The 12927-nt window shown below is 35.0% G+C and overlaps 1 protein-coding gene across 1 annotated transcript in view; it reads right to left on the bottom strand.

Moving 5' to 3' along the window:
• The window catches only part of LOC149223838 (putative proline transporter 2), a 288800-nt gene extending 277826 nt beyond the window's left edge, over positions 1–10974 (bottom strand). The window contains exons 1-2 of the mRNA XM_089383413.1: positions 10608–10974; positions 10299–10523 (exon numbers count right to left, since the gene is read on the bottom strand). Coding sequence (XP_089239539.1) covers positions 10299–10523; positions 10608–10719 — 337 coding nt within the window. The 5' untranslated portion in view covers positions 10720–10974. The remainder of the gene's footprint in view (positions 1–10298; positions 10524–10607) is intronic.
• Between the last annotated feature and the right edge of the window lie 1953 nt (positions 10975–12927).

Raw genomic sequence — 12927 nt, 5'->3', positions numbered from 1 at the left:
GAATTGTAGTCGGGGCCTGTTAGGGCATTCGTTTAAATTTTGAAAAGGTTTTGACCAATTTTAACTGACTAAGGGATGAGAAGGAAACGAGTGGCAGCAACGGTTGGCTGGCAGAACAAGCAGTTGCGCAAGAGTTGCGGCAAGGTGGCAGCGGGAGGCAAAGGCAGCTGAGGGGGCAAGAAGGTGCAGAAGCAGCCGAGGGGAAGAACTGGCAGTCCAAGTAACAAAGAAGGGTTATAAAAAGAGAATATTAGGAAAGGAGCGGGGTTAGATTGACAAGGTTAAGGGAAGGTAAAAAGGATTCTCATTACAGTTGACGGAAGGGAATATCGCAAGAGCCGAGAAGACATGGTCCGTGAAGTTGCACACTACCCGCAGAACTGACCCAGGTATTTTATGTAGTTTTTTACGGCAGAAGTCGAGTGATGTTGTAATGGTTAACTGTTATGATTAATATAAAGATCTACTAAGATCAGTTGCGGTTTATTATGTATCTGGGCCTTGTGTATGAGGGATCTTTAAACTTTTTTCTGAATGACTTAACAATTGCATGTAATCGGTAGTTCATGTGACATCATGAGTATGTTGTTATCTCTGTGTTTTATATAACGTATTTGATCGAATGCAACTCGGTTAAGACTTTCATGACTCCATGCTGAACCCTTCCCCCTTTTGGTCGCAGCGCGCCTCGGGTGAGACTCCTTGCCCTTTGGGGTAAGGCGAAAATGTCGGCGTTGTCCTAGACTACAGCAAACTATTTTTGGCCTCTTGTTCCTGAACCCAGGGTCTCCCCTTGATGACTCTCACGATCCAACATTTTTCAAGAGCATAACACATCAACAGACTTGCTCTCCAAGCGTGGGACTTCGGCACATCCAAGGTACATCCATTTCGATTGTCTAGTTTAGGGATCTGTAACTAGTTCTGGTCACTTCATTTTTGCTTAATGGACTGCATCTTCTCCTTATTTGCTCTTGTCTCCTTGTCTCTATCTAGGCACTTTTTTGTCATATGCAATCCTATTTTTGTGTCTAATTTTGTGTCTTTTATCTATCTGGTGACACCCCTCACTTCTGATCTATCTATTATATATTTTTTATGAATTAGTTAGTATGTTTCTCTTTTAGTCTCTATTATAAGATCTGCACTTTGGTTGGGTACAAAACAACCTATCAAGATATAACAGCTTCATTTTATTAATGCAATGTCTTATTTTTTCTCTCTCAAAAAAAATAAACATGATAATTAAACTTATTTACCTTTTCACGTTTACTTATTATAATTATAAAAATTACCCTATATATTATTCAATAACATGTAATCAAATAAATTATAGTTACATCACCTTATGCAATTAGGGTTACATAAACTAATGTGAACCATTCTTCAATCTATTGGCATGCCACTAGATTCTCTTTGTCATTGACCTCAAGCTTGAGGATACTTGTAAGTTCTCTCCCACAAGTTTGAGCATGTGCGTAAGCTATCTCGCTGTAGGTTCTCTCATTACCATTGTTTATGGAAGTTCATCACTCACAAATTAAATAGCTGGGATAATAATATACAAATAAATAAAATATGTAAAATAAATAGTTGTGATAGTAATATACAAAGAAATGTCATATTTTATATTTTATGGATGTTCATCACTCACAAATTAAATAGCTGTGATAATAATAAACAAAGAAATAAAATAAGTAGCTAAAACAAATAGCTATGATAATAATATACAAAGAAATAAAATAAGCATGCATAGTAAAAAATAATACCCCTGTTAATTGCAAATTCAAATAAAAATATAAATAAAATAATTATTTGACTTTATTCGTATTTATTTCTAAAATATTTTAAAATCTATGCTAATATAATGATGTAATAAGATAATGAGAAAACTATAATGGTTTCAATCAATTTAATAAAAAGTTTAAGGTGTTATGGCTGTTGACACCTAATCTTTGTGATTGGGTGAATTATTGTAAATAGATAAATAGGAAATATGAACAGTCATCGGGAGATGAACTGAACAGTCTCTCCCTCATGTATATAATGAGGACCTACCTGATGGAATAACACACTCAAATTTATTTCTGCCCTATGGAGTTACTGCCTAGCCTGACATGGTATCAGAGCCAGCTCCTTTTTTAGCTCTTGTGCCTTGTAACTCCCTTATTTGCTTCTCTGCTCTCCATATAATTCAGTGACTGAGTGCCTGAATGCCTGTCCCACACTGCCTGTGTTCTGTCTGCCATACCTGGTTACGCTGCTCGCCTTGAATGCTGCCAAACAAACCCTATAAACGTTGCTGCCTCTCAGCACTATAATCGTCACATCCAGCCAATGAATTCCACGTAGCTTTCACCATTTTTTCCTTGTCCATCGAATGCACAGAATCCACCTGCGAACGACTGCGCAAAACCGAAGGATTTCTGCGCGTGCTTGGCTCGAATCCTGACAATTTCCTCTCGGAGCTTCTTCGCAGCTCTGTCCTCCTCAGCCTTGTCATTCTTGGTTCAATTGCCGCTTCCTCTCCTTGCACTCTGCTTTGGCCTGTTCTAATTGTCTCATCATCGAATTCACAGCGTCCGAGAGAATTTCTGATCTGACTTGCTATGTAAGGGATGCACTCGCATCTGTTGGGGTCATAGCCAAAGAAGGAATATCTTTCGATATAAATTCCAATAGATTCAGCCTCCTCTTATCTGATAGAGGCCGATCATTTAGAGGCGAAATATGCTTCGATTTCAACTTCTCTGATTTATTTTTCTCCCCACAATATGGTTTAACCATTCCACCGTAATATTGAGCTCGTCCATCATTTTCCTGCGCTTCGAAGAGACATCGGAGGCCCTCTGGTGTTCCCTATTGAGCCTTTCATCCCTCAGGCATACGAATTCATCGAAGGCCTTGTGAGCGGTCTCGTCGGTGAGAAGCTCGTAGGCGGTTTGTATCTTCTGGAAGAGGGCAGCCGCATTGGGGTCGAAGGAATGCAAGCGGTTTGGTGTTGAAGCACTGTTATTTAGGATGAAAGTCAATTCTTTTATCTTGTTGCTGTAGGTGGGCCGCTGTTTCATATTGAAATTTAGGAAATGGGTTTGCTTTTGTCTTGTAAGAGTGCTGTAAATTGTGTTGTTGTAAGCAACTGAGAAAAGTACGTGCAGGAGTTTGCATTCTCTGGAGTCAATTAGAAAGGGAGCCTCTGTTTTAAGCAGCTGAAGCGTGGGGATCCAAGCAAGAAAACAATGTTTTCAATTGCTTATTTCTGCAGCTCGTTTGGCTGGAATGCGCTGATACATTTTGAATAATTGACATTTTGCAAATTGGCATCGTTGTTTTTATATGAAACAAAACAGTATTATGAATGGAATTGAGAGTGCAAATATGACTGTTCTATGTTGTGCTTTATGCTGTTGAGGATATTTTTTGGACTTAACGCTGTGCAGATGAATATGAATTAACATTTGAGTTTGCTGGCCAGTCACATCAGAAGTAAAAAAAAATTTCCATTGAGAATAAAAGTTTTGCAGCAGAAGTTTTTTTTAGCTACAGAATGCATTCAATCATATCCATGGTAGGAATAGTTCTCACTGGCAAGGAGAACTATCCTGAATGGTCCCGGATGATAAAACACACCCTCATTTTCAATGAGTTGTGGAAAGGAGTGTGTGTCGGAGAAGGAGACAATGACCCAGTACAGCCTACCTCAGACAAAGAGCTCGTCATTTGGGAAAACAAGAACAGCAAAGCTTATGCATTAATCGCAGCATCTGTAAATGAAGAGGTGAGCCGCCATATTTCGTCATATTCAACTGCCTTTGAACCCTTACAAAAGCTGAAAGAACTCTATGACTCACATTCTGCACTTGAAGTTGTCCAACTCATGATTAAACTCTTCACTCTTGAACTGCAAAATGATGATCCTCTTGCTCTTGCATCTGAAGTAAAATCTATAATGCATGATATCAAATCCACTAAGGTTGAATTGGATATTCCTCTTATCGCTTTTCTCAAGGCACCTACTTACTCCAATTATCTTGAGTCATTGCAAGCAAACGGAAATCTCAAAGATATAACCTTTGACTCTCTTGTGAAAAAGTTTGCTGAAAGAGAGAAAGCTTTTGGAAAGAAGACAGCCCCTGAATCTTTTGAAGAGATTGTATGTCTTGCTCATAAAGAAAAGCATCCTGCTCAAGATTCTACAAGAGGAAGAGGTGGACGAAGAGGAAGAGGAAGATATTTCAGAGGCATGGGGGCAGACATTCTCAAGGAGAAAAGGCAGATTTGCATTGCATTCGCTGCAAAAGAAATGGATCACATGATGCCTCTACATGCAAGCTACCATGGGACAAAGTTGAGCAGAAAAGAAATCAACAGAAACGTAAAACTGATGATACAGACAAAGGTAACGCACCTGAATCTGCTCACTATGTTGAGGCACAATGTAACATTGGAGTAAATGAAGATTTGTTTATTGCTTCACTTGCTTCTTGGAAAAATGATTGGTTGCTTGATTCATGAGCAACCTGTCACATGACTCATAGAAAAGATTTTTTTGAAGATTTCACTGACAATGTTGATGGAGCAGTATACTTTGCAGATCAATCAAAAATCAAGCCATCAGGGCTTGGCACAATCAAGCTTAAACTGCCTGGTCTTCCAGACTTTCTTCTGGATCATGTGCTATATCTCCCACAGCTCAAAAGAAACTTGTTGTCCTTGGTCACATCCGCCAGCAAGGTCACTCCATTCATATGATTGATGGCAAACTTGAGGTAAGAAAATCATCTGACCACTCACTTGTCATGAGGGGAATAGAAGAAGAAAGGCTTCTCAAACTGCAAGGAACTTCTGCTCATGCACAACATTTCTCATACAATTCTCATCATGAAGAAGGTACACTTCCATCAAGTTTATTATGGCATGCTAGATTTGGACATTTGAACTATGACAGTCTCCGCTTGTTGAAGAAAAATGGTGTTGCTAGTTTGCCTACAATTCCTAGGAAACTTAAACAATGTGATGCTTGCATTCTAGGAAAGCATAGAAAATAGTCTTTTCATGATTCACATTCAGGAGCACATAGGAAGCTTGAACTCATTCATTTAGATTTATGTGGTCCAATGCATGTTCCTTCTGCAAATGGAAATAAATATATCATGACATTAATTGATGACTACACCAGAATGTGTTGGGTTTATTTATTGAAGAACAAATCTGATGCTTTTCAAACATTCAAGAATTTTCATAAATGGATTGAAAATGATGCACAATCTCATATTGGGTCTATTAACACTGATAATGGAAAAGAATACACATCAAATGAATTTGAAAACTATTTTCGCCAACATAGGATCAAACATCAAACAATTGTGCCTTATAATCCCCAACAGAATGGTGTAGCTAAAAGAATGAATAGGACAATCTTAAATATGGTACGATCCATGCTTTTCTTCAAAAACGTAAAGATAATGTTTTGGGTTGATGATGTGCTGCATATATAAAGAATAGATGTCCATCTAATGCTATAAGAAACAAGACTCCTTATGAAATGTGGTATAGACATGTTCCTTCGGTAAAACATCTCAGGGTCTTTGGTTCCACCTGTTATGCTTTGATACCAAAGGAACATAGAAAAAAACTTGGTGCTAGAAGTCGCAAGTGCATCTTCATGGGGTACTCAAACACCTCCAAAGCATATCGCCTCTATGATGAAGTAAATAAGAAGTTTGTTGTATCTAGAGATGTAATTTTTCTTGAATCATCCAAAACTGACAATGTTGTTGAGCGACAACTTGATCACTTGGATAGATTCGCAAAAACAAAATCATTTCAAGAATTTGATAATCAGATTCCACATCTTTAAGGGGGGATTCCTATACTAGATCAACATGTCGAATCTTCTTCTGAAGAACACTCTCCCCCGCATGAAACTCCAACAACGGATGATGCGTTAAGTGATGTAATTCATAGAATTGGGAGACTCAATCTTGATTCAGTCCCAACTCAATCAACGGAGCAACCTGGACCATCTCAGAAAGGTCCCCCAAAGTGGTTGAAAAAGACACTTGAAAGTGTTCATCCTGATGAGGTTGGAAAAACAGGAACTAGAAATGCAAACTGGCGAAATGGAGTTGATGTAGATGACTCTAATTCACCTGTTGATATGGATGTTTCTTATGATTGTGAATTGAACTTGTCTACAGATTTTGAACCAACTTCCTTCAAAGAAGCTGCTTCTCATGATGAATGGAAAGAAGCGATGCAAAAGGAGTATGATGCCCTCATAAAGAACGGCACTTGGAAGCTGGTTGATCCTCCATTTGGAACCAAACCAATTGGCTGCAAGTGGGTCTACAAGAACAAGTATAAAGCTGATGGCTCACTTGACAAGCACAAAGCTAGGCTTGTGGCAAAAAGTTTTGCACAGAAGGAAGGGGTCGATTATGAGGAGACTTTTGCCCCCACAACAAAATGGGCTACCATCCGGACACTCTTTGTACTAGCAGCTCAGAATGGTTGGAAAGTCCATCAAATGGATGTAAAAACTGCTTTCTTGAATGGAGATCTAAAAGAGAATGTTTTTATGTCCCAGCCTGAAGGTTTTGCTGTGAAAGGACATGAATGTAAAGTATGCAAACTTGTGAAGTCCTTGTATGGCCTCAAACAAGCACCGCGAGTCTGGTATGAAAAACTAACTGAGCATCTTCTGAAACTCAATTTCAAACATTTTGATCTTGATGATGCAACTTTATTTGTCAAGAAAGTTGGAAAAACAGTTGTATATCTTGTGGTATATGTAGATGATCTTTTGATGACAGGGAACAATGAAAGCTACATTGCATCCATAAAGAAGGAATTGGGGAAAATTTTTGAAATAACTGATTTGGGCTATGTTCACTACTATCTTGGCATTGAAGTAACCCAACATCCAAAGTCCATATTTCTTTCTCAAAAGAAATACATTGGAGATCCGTTGAACAGGTTTGGCATGACAGAGTGCAATCCTCTTACTACTCCAATGGAACAAAACTTAAAGCTCACATCTATTGAAGGAAAGGAATTGGAGGATGCGACAAAGTATAGACAACTTGTAGGAAGTCTCAACTACCTAACTACTACCAGACCAGACATTTCATTTGTTGTTGGAATCTTCTCCAGGTTTATGCAAAAGCCTTGTGAGGGACATTGGTCTGCTGCAAAAAAATTTCTAAGGTACTTGAAGAGAATTCAAGACTTTGGAATCAAGTATACACAAGTGGACAACTTCAGCTTGATTGGATACTCTGATTCAGACTTCGATGGAGACAAAGAAACTGGGGTATCTACTTCAAGATATGCTATGAGTCTTGGATCAAGAGTTGTCTCCTGGAGATCACGCAAACAATCAGTTCCAGCAGATTCCACAACAGAAGCAGAATACGTGGCAGCAGCTGAGGCAACAAAAGAAATTGTGTGGCTCGGGAAAATTCTTGAAGATTTGCAGGTAAAACAAGTACAATCAACTCCACTCATGATTGACAATACCTCTGCAATAAAGTTGGCCAAGAACCCAAAGTTCCATGATCGAACGAAGCACATCAATACTAAATATCATCTGATTCGACATCATGTTGAGGCCAAAAGAATCAATCTCCGTCATTGTTCCACAAATGAGCAAATTGCAGACATCTTCACCAAAGCGCTTGGAAGGGAAAAGCTTGAACGATTCAGAATGATGCTTGGACTCACCAACATCCCTTTAGATTAAGGGGGAAATGTTGACACCTAATCCTTGTGATTGGGTGAATTATTGTAAATAGATAGATAAGAAATATGAACAGTCATTGGGAGACGAACTGAAGAGTCTCTCCCTCATGTATATAATGAGGACCTACCTGATGGAATAACACACTCAAATTTATTTCTGCCCTATGGAGTTACTGCCTGCCCTGACAATGGCCTTTGTAAGTCGTAATTTAATTAGTTGGAGGAATTGCTAGGAAAGTTTTGGAAATTTTGGTTATATTTAGAGAAAATTTGGCAAGAATTTTTGTAAATCCAAGTTATAGTGATTAAACTTCAAAAATTTTGATGTCCTTGAAGTTTTAGATGGTGTTGCAAGATTCGAACACTACTTCTACAAGATTTTTTGAAATTTTTTACCGAAATTCCAACCACTTTTAACAATCCAAACAATTACTCCACCTAAATAAACTCTTTTTAGTAATTATCACGTGATTATTGCTGCGCCGCTCTATTAATGTGACATCTACTGTTTGGATCATGTGGGCGTTTTCTCATTACAGGGTAATCGATAAACTTGTTTCATTGGTGTATTTGGAATATATTTCTATTTTCAGATTTCACTTTTGTTTGGAAAATAAAAAATTTGTCATAAAGTTTAGAAAATTTAAATTTATGCGACGGCAGATTTAGATATTTAATCAATTTAATTTTATATTGGTTGTAGGTTTAAATATTTAATTGATCTGAAATAATGTTATAATTAACCAAAAAATTATATGTTTGAAATTTAAAATTTCAAAATAAAAATAAAAATATTAAATTTGTAATCTTGATAATTAACTATATTAGTTAACCACTAAATTTAAAACAGGTTGATATGGTTTCTCTACATCTCACACTCCAGAATCTCAAACCAGGAAAAATATAAAACAGAAATACAAAGAAAGGCATAATTCTGACTGGCACTGGTGAAATGATGCATTGACTATAATAATATACGAAATGTTTTAAAGAAAATAGATTTATTGAAATATAATATATATCGTATATGATAATTAAATATATAAGGGTGCTTTGTTACCTAATTTTTTTTTTAAATATTATATTTATTTTTTTAATTATAAATAATTATTTTCATGTGATTAAGAGTGTGTGTTTTTTTGAGTAATAAATTTAGAGTATTTTTTAATTATAAATAATTATTTTTATGTCAAATGATTAAGAATATGATTTTTTTTAAGTTATATATATATATATATATATTATATTATATTATATTATATTATAGTAATCAAAAATAATTTTATGTGAAGGTAGATTTTTTGTTTTACAATTAAAAAGATTTAAGCTTTTATACACTAATTTAATGTTTAACATAAGAGTGACTTTTAAATAAATAATTAATTATCATTATTATTATTATCATCAGCTTTATATTAATCTCATTTTAAATATTTGATTACATAACTATTAACTTTATTTCATAATATTTAGATATGCATAGATCCATCTTAAATGCTGATTTAATATGAGCAGAGAGGGATCTAATCTCTTGAACTCTTGAAGTGTAAATTTTTTTTATGAGCCGATAATACTTAAAAGTATTGTATGAGCCTGTCAATGATAAGCCTAAGGTCAAGATCAATACAACTTCAAATCTAGGATAAAGGTGAAAGTCAAAGGAAAAGAATGATGCACCCAAAAAAATTATGAGATAATAGAGATACTCAATTTCAGAACAAATGATAATAGTAAAAAATATATATATCATAATAATTTTATAAGCGATTGGAGACTTTCACAGTGATTCATTAATACAACTGGGATTCTAGGATATAGGTGAAAGTCAAAGGAAAAGAATGATGCACCAAAAGAAATTATGAGATAATAGAGATAGCTTTAATTATGTGATAATAGAGATAGCTTCAATTTCAGAACAAAAAATAAAAGTGAAAAAATATATATAACATAATAATTGTATAAGTAATTGGAGACATTCTTCGGTCTATTCTTCCCATCACCTTATGGTCTCTTTGGAAGTGGAGGAACCTAAAAATTTTTGAGGATTCTTCTATCTCTGCCAAATATGTTCTCTCTTCCATCTCTGCTATTTATCTTCCAATCAGCTGAATGATGCAATGGTTTTTGTCCTTTCTGATTTTGGGATTTGATCATATGAACATACAGCATGATGGTAATCTGTTTTACATGATGTGCTATGTTGCTTATCGGTAGTATTCATGAGTTTCCAATCTCATACAGAACTATCTGAATATCTTGTATATATATCCTCAATATAATATCATGATTTTCTTTCTGAAAAAAAATTGTTGTTCGAGATTTCAGAAATAAAACTGTGTAATATTTTTGATCCATCCAACATTTCAGATGGAATAACCATCCTGATCAAAAATAAAAATATTACACAAATCTATTCTCGAAATCTATATAAAATTGAACTAATTCTATAATAAATTTTGAAAAAATTCATTCATTGATATAGCATATACAAACTGAGTAAATGTTATGATACAGATAGCATATACAAACTGAGAAAATGGCTAAGGAGTACATACCATAAATGTGACCAGCAAGATCTCGGTATCGAATATGTCGAATGCCTCCAGTTTCATGGAGGCGTGAAAGAAGCAGATTTGCATAGAAAGATAGTAGAGTTGATACTATAAATCCCAGGATGCCTCCGACCCATCCCAAGGGAACCATTATGATTCCTGAATATCCCAATACGAATGCGCTGTTGAATACTGACATCACAGCAAAGCTTGGCTGGTACCATGGATCTGCAACAACCTCAAATATGTTCAGTGTCTGTGTCTCTCTGTTTCACTGGTAATGATAATATTGGAATGAAGGGATGGACCTACCATGACTGATAACATGAGCTGTGCCCTTGGAGGGTTGAAGGTCGTTTCTGGGTGTCTTAGCTGATTGTGGAGTTGGAGTCTGAATATAAAGAGTAAGATGCTGTTCCTCCATTATCGTCTGAGCAAGCTGGATTAACAATGGCGGTCAGCGAGCGTAGCCCTGTGCTTGCAGCTTAACTACTGCTGTAATGCTACTTGGATCCTCTCACTTTTTTAACGATAAGGAAAGTCATCCACGAAACAGATGGCTCAGAGCCTCTGAGCGCAAGAAAATTCGCAGGGGTCACATGAATCACGCCAATCTCTGAGAGTCTGAACACCACTTATGAATACGACGATTCATTAATAATGAGACCCCAATCATTGGGCAAGCTTATCGATGCAGTGTAATGGAACATCATCAATGCATTCAATGAAGAGAGATAGCTTCATTAATGCAGTTTTTCACCCTCAATCATTGGAACATTATCAATTATTGGAACATTAATCGACCAAGTCATTAATGCAGTTTTTCACCCTCAAACATTGGAACATTAATCGATCTATAAATTAAATAGTTATCCATCCTAAAATAAGTATCAAAATTTTTTAGAAATTTTCTTAATCTAATTTCTCTAAAATTTGGCATAAATTTATTAAAATCACAAGTTTGATAGTTAGGCTCTGCACAATTCAAGTGCCCTAAGGTTTTTGAAGGTGTTGAATCAGTTTATACAATGAAAAAACCAATTTAAATAATCAAGATTTTACCTCAAGACAACTCTTATCAAAACAGTTACTTTATTATATATTTCATATTAAAAAAAAAATCACAAAAATTAAAATAGTCATATAAATTAAATGGCAGATCAATCTATGATAAGCATCAAAACATTTATACCATAAACATCAATCTATGGTAAATATCAAAACACTTACACCTTAAGACAATTCACATTGCTAAGCTTAAAAAACATATATAAAAATTTACTAAAGTATGCATTATTTATTATTATTATTATTATTATTATTATTATATATATAAATTAATTAAACATATATATTAAATGAGGAATGAAAATATTATCTATTATAATATATTTAGATAAGGATATTTTAAATATTGTTTTAAATAAATTTAAGGATATTTTAAATATTGTTTTAAATAAATTTAAATTTAATTTAGGATAATTTTGTTTTATTATGTGTTAGAATTGTTATATAATATAAATATTATAATATATTAAATTGTATTTTGTTAATATAATAAAAAAAAAAAAAAATCATATTGTCCATGGGGTCTTGGATAGATTGTGATTGGGTGTTCATTAAGGCACTGTTCGATGTGAATTCACTAATTCAATTCCCCTCGTCTTGCCAAGTTTAGAAAAAAAAAAATCATATTAATAAATATTAATTTCAAATTGTATTGATATCTATAAATAACAGGGTGATATATTAAACATGATAGAAGATGTAGTCTTGTCAAACTTACAAAGAAACAAAAAAATCATATTAATAAATATTAATTTCAAATTGTATTAATATCTATAAATTCAATTTTATATTTTTTAAGGATTCCAAAGTAGGATGGAGGTGATATCCACAATGAGTTTAATTTTTTCTTATTAATAAATATTAATTTCAAATTGTATTAATATCTATAAATTAAATTTTATATTTCTGAAGGATCCCATGGTAGGATGGAGGTTGATATCCACAACAAGTTTATGGACTAAAGTGGTCTATAGAAAGTACATTTTCCCAAATTATGTTGAAGATTGGATATAGACCCCAAATAACCACAAGCTGAATGTTCCAATCGTTTAGAAAGAATTTATTGAGTCTTTGAGTGTGATTGAGCAGGGGCTAGCATGGAAGGTTGGTTCTGGTGAAAGAGTTAGAATTGGTCAAGACCCATGGTTAGGTTGTGGGGAGAATTATATATTTTCGGAGGAGATGGTTCCCTTCCTTAATGCAAGTAGGAGAAGAACCCTGAACCAAGTGACAGATTCAGATAGTACACCTATTTGGGCACAGGGCTAGCTGAATGCAAATCAATTGAACATGACAATTGCATGGTCAAGTCAGTGGCAGAATTATACCACCTCTCTTAATACTTCTCACGTCAAACTAAGGGAACGGGAAGACACATTGTGTTGGGTGCACTCTCCTCAAGGGGAATACACACCGAAGTTAGGTTATCTATTCATCATAGATGAGTCACGTAGAGCCTAGAGTATTGGTTTCATGGTGGAAGAAGCTCTGGAGACTAAGTTGTTCAGTGAAATTTAGACTCCTTCAATGGTGCATTCTAGAAAAAAAGCTTCCCAAGGGTGAC

This window comes from Pinus tabuliformis, chromosome Q, assembly GCF_031772625.1.
Source record: "Pinus tabuliformis cultivar Carrire ecotype Pingquan chromosome Q, CPIR1, whole genome shotgun sequence".
NCBI lineage: Eukaryota > Viridiplantae > Streptophyta > Pinopsida > Pinales > Pinaceae > Pinus > Pinus tabuliformis.
This window is presented reverse-complemented; position numbering and strand designations above follow the sequence as displayed.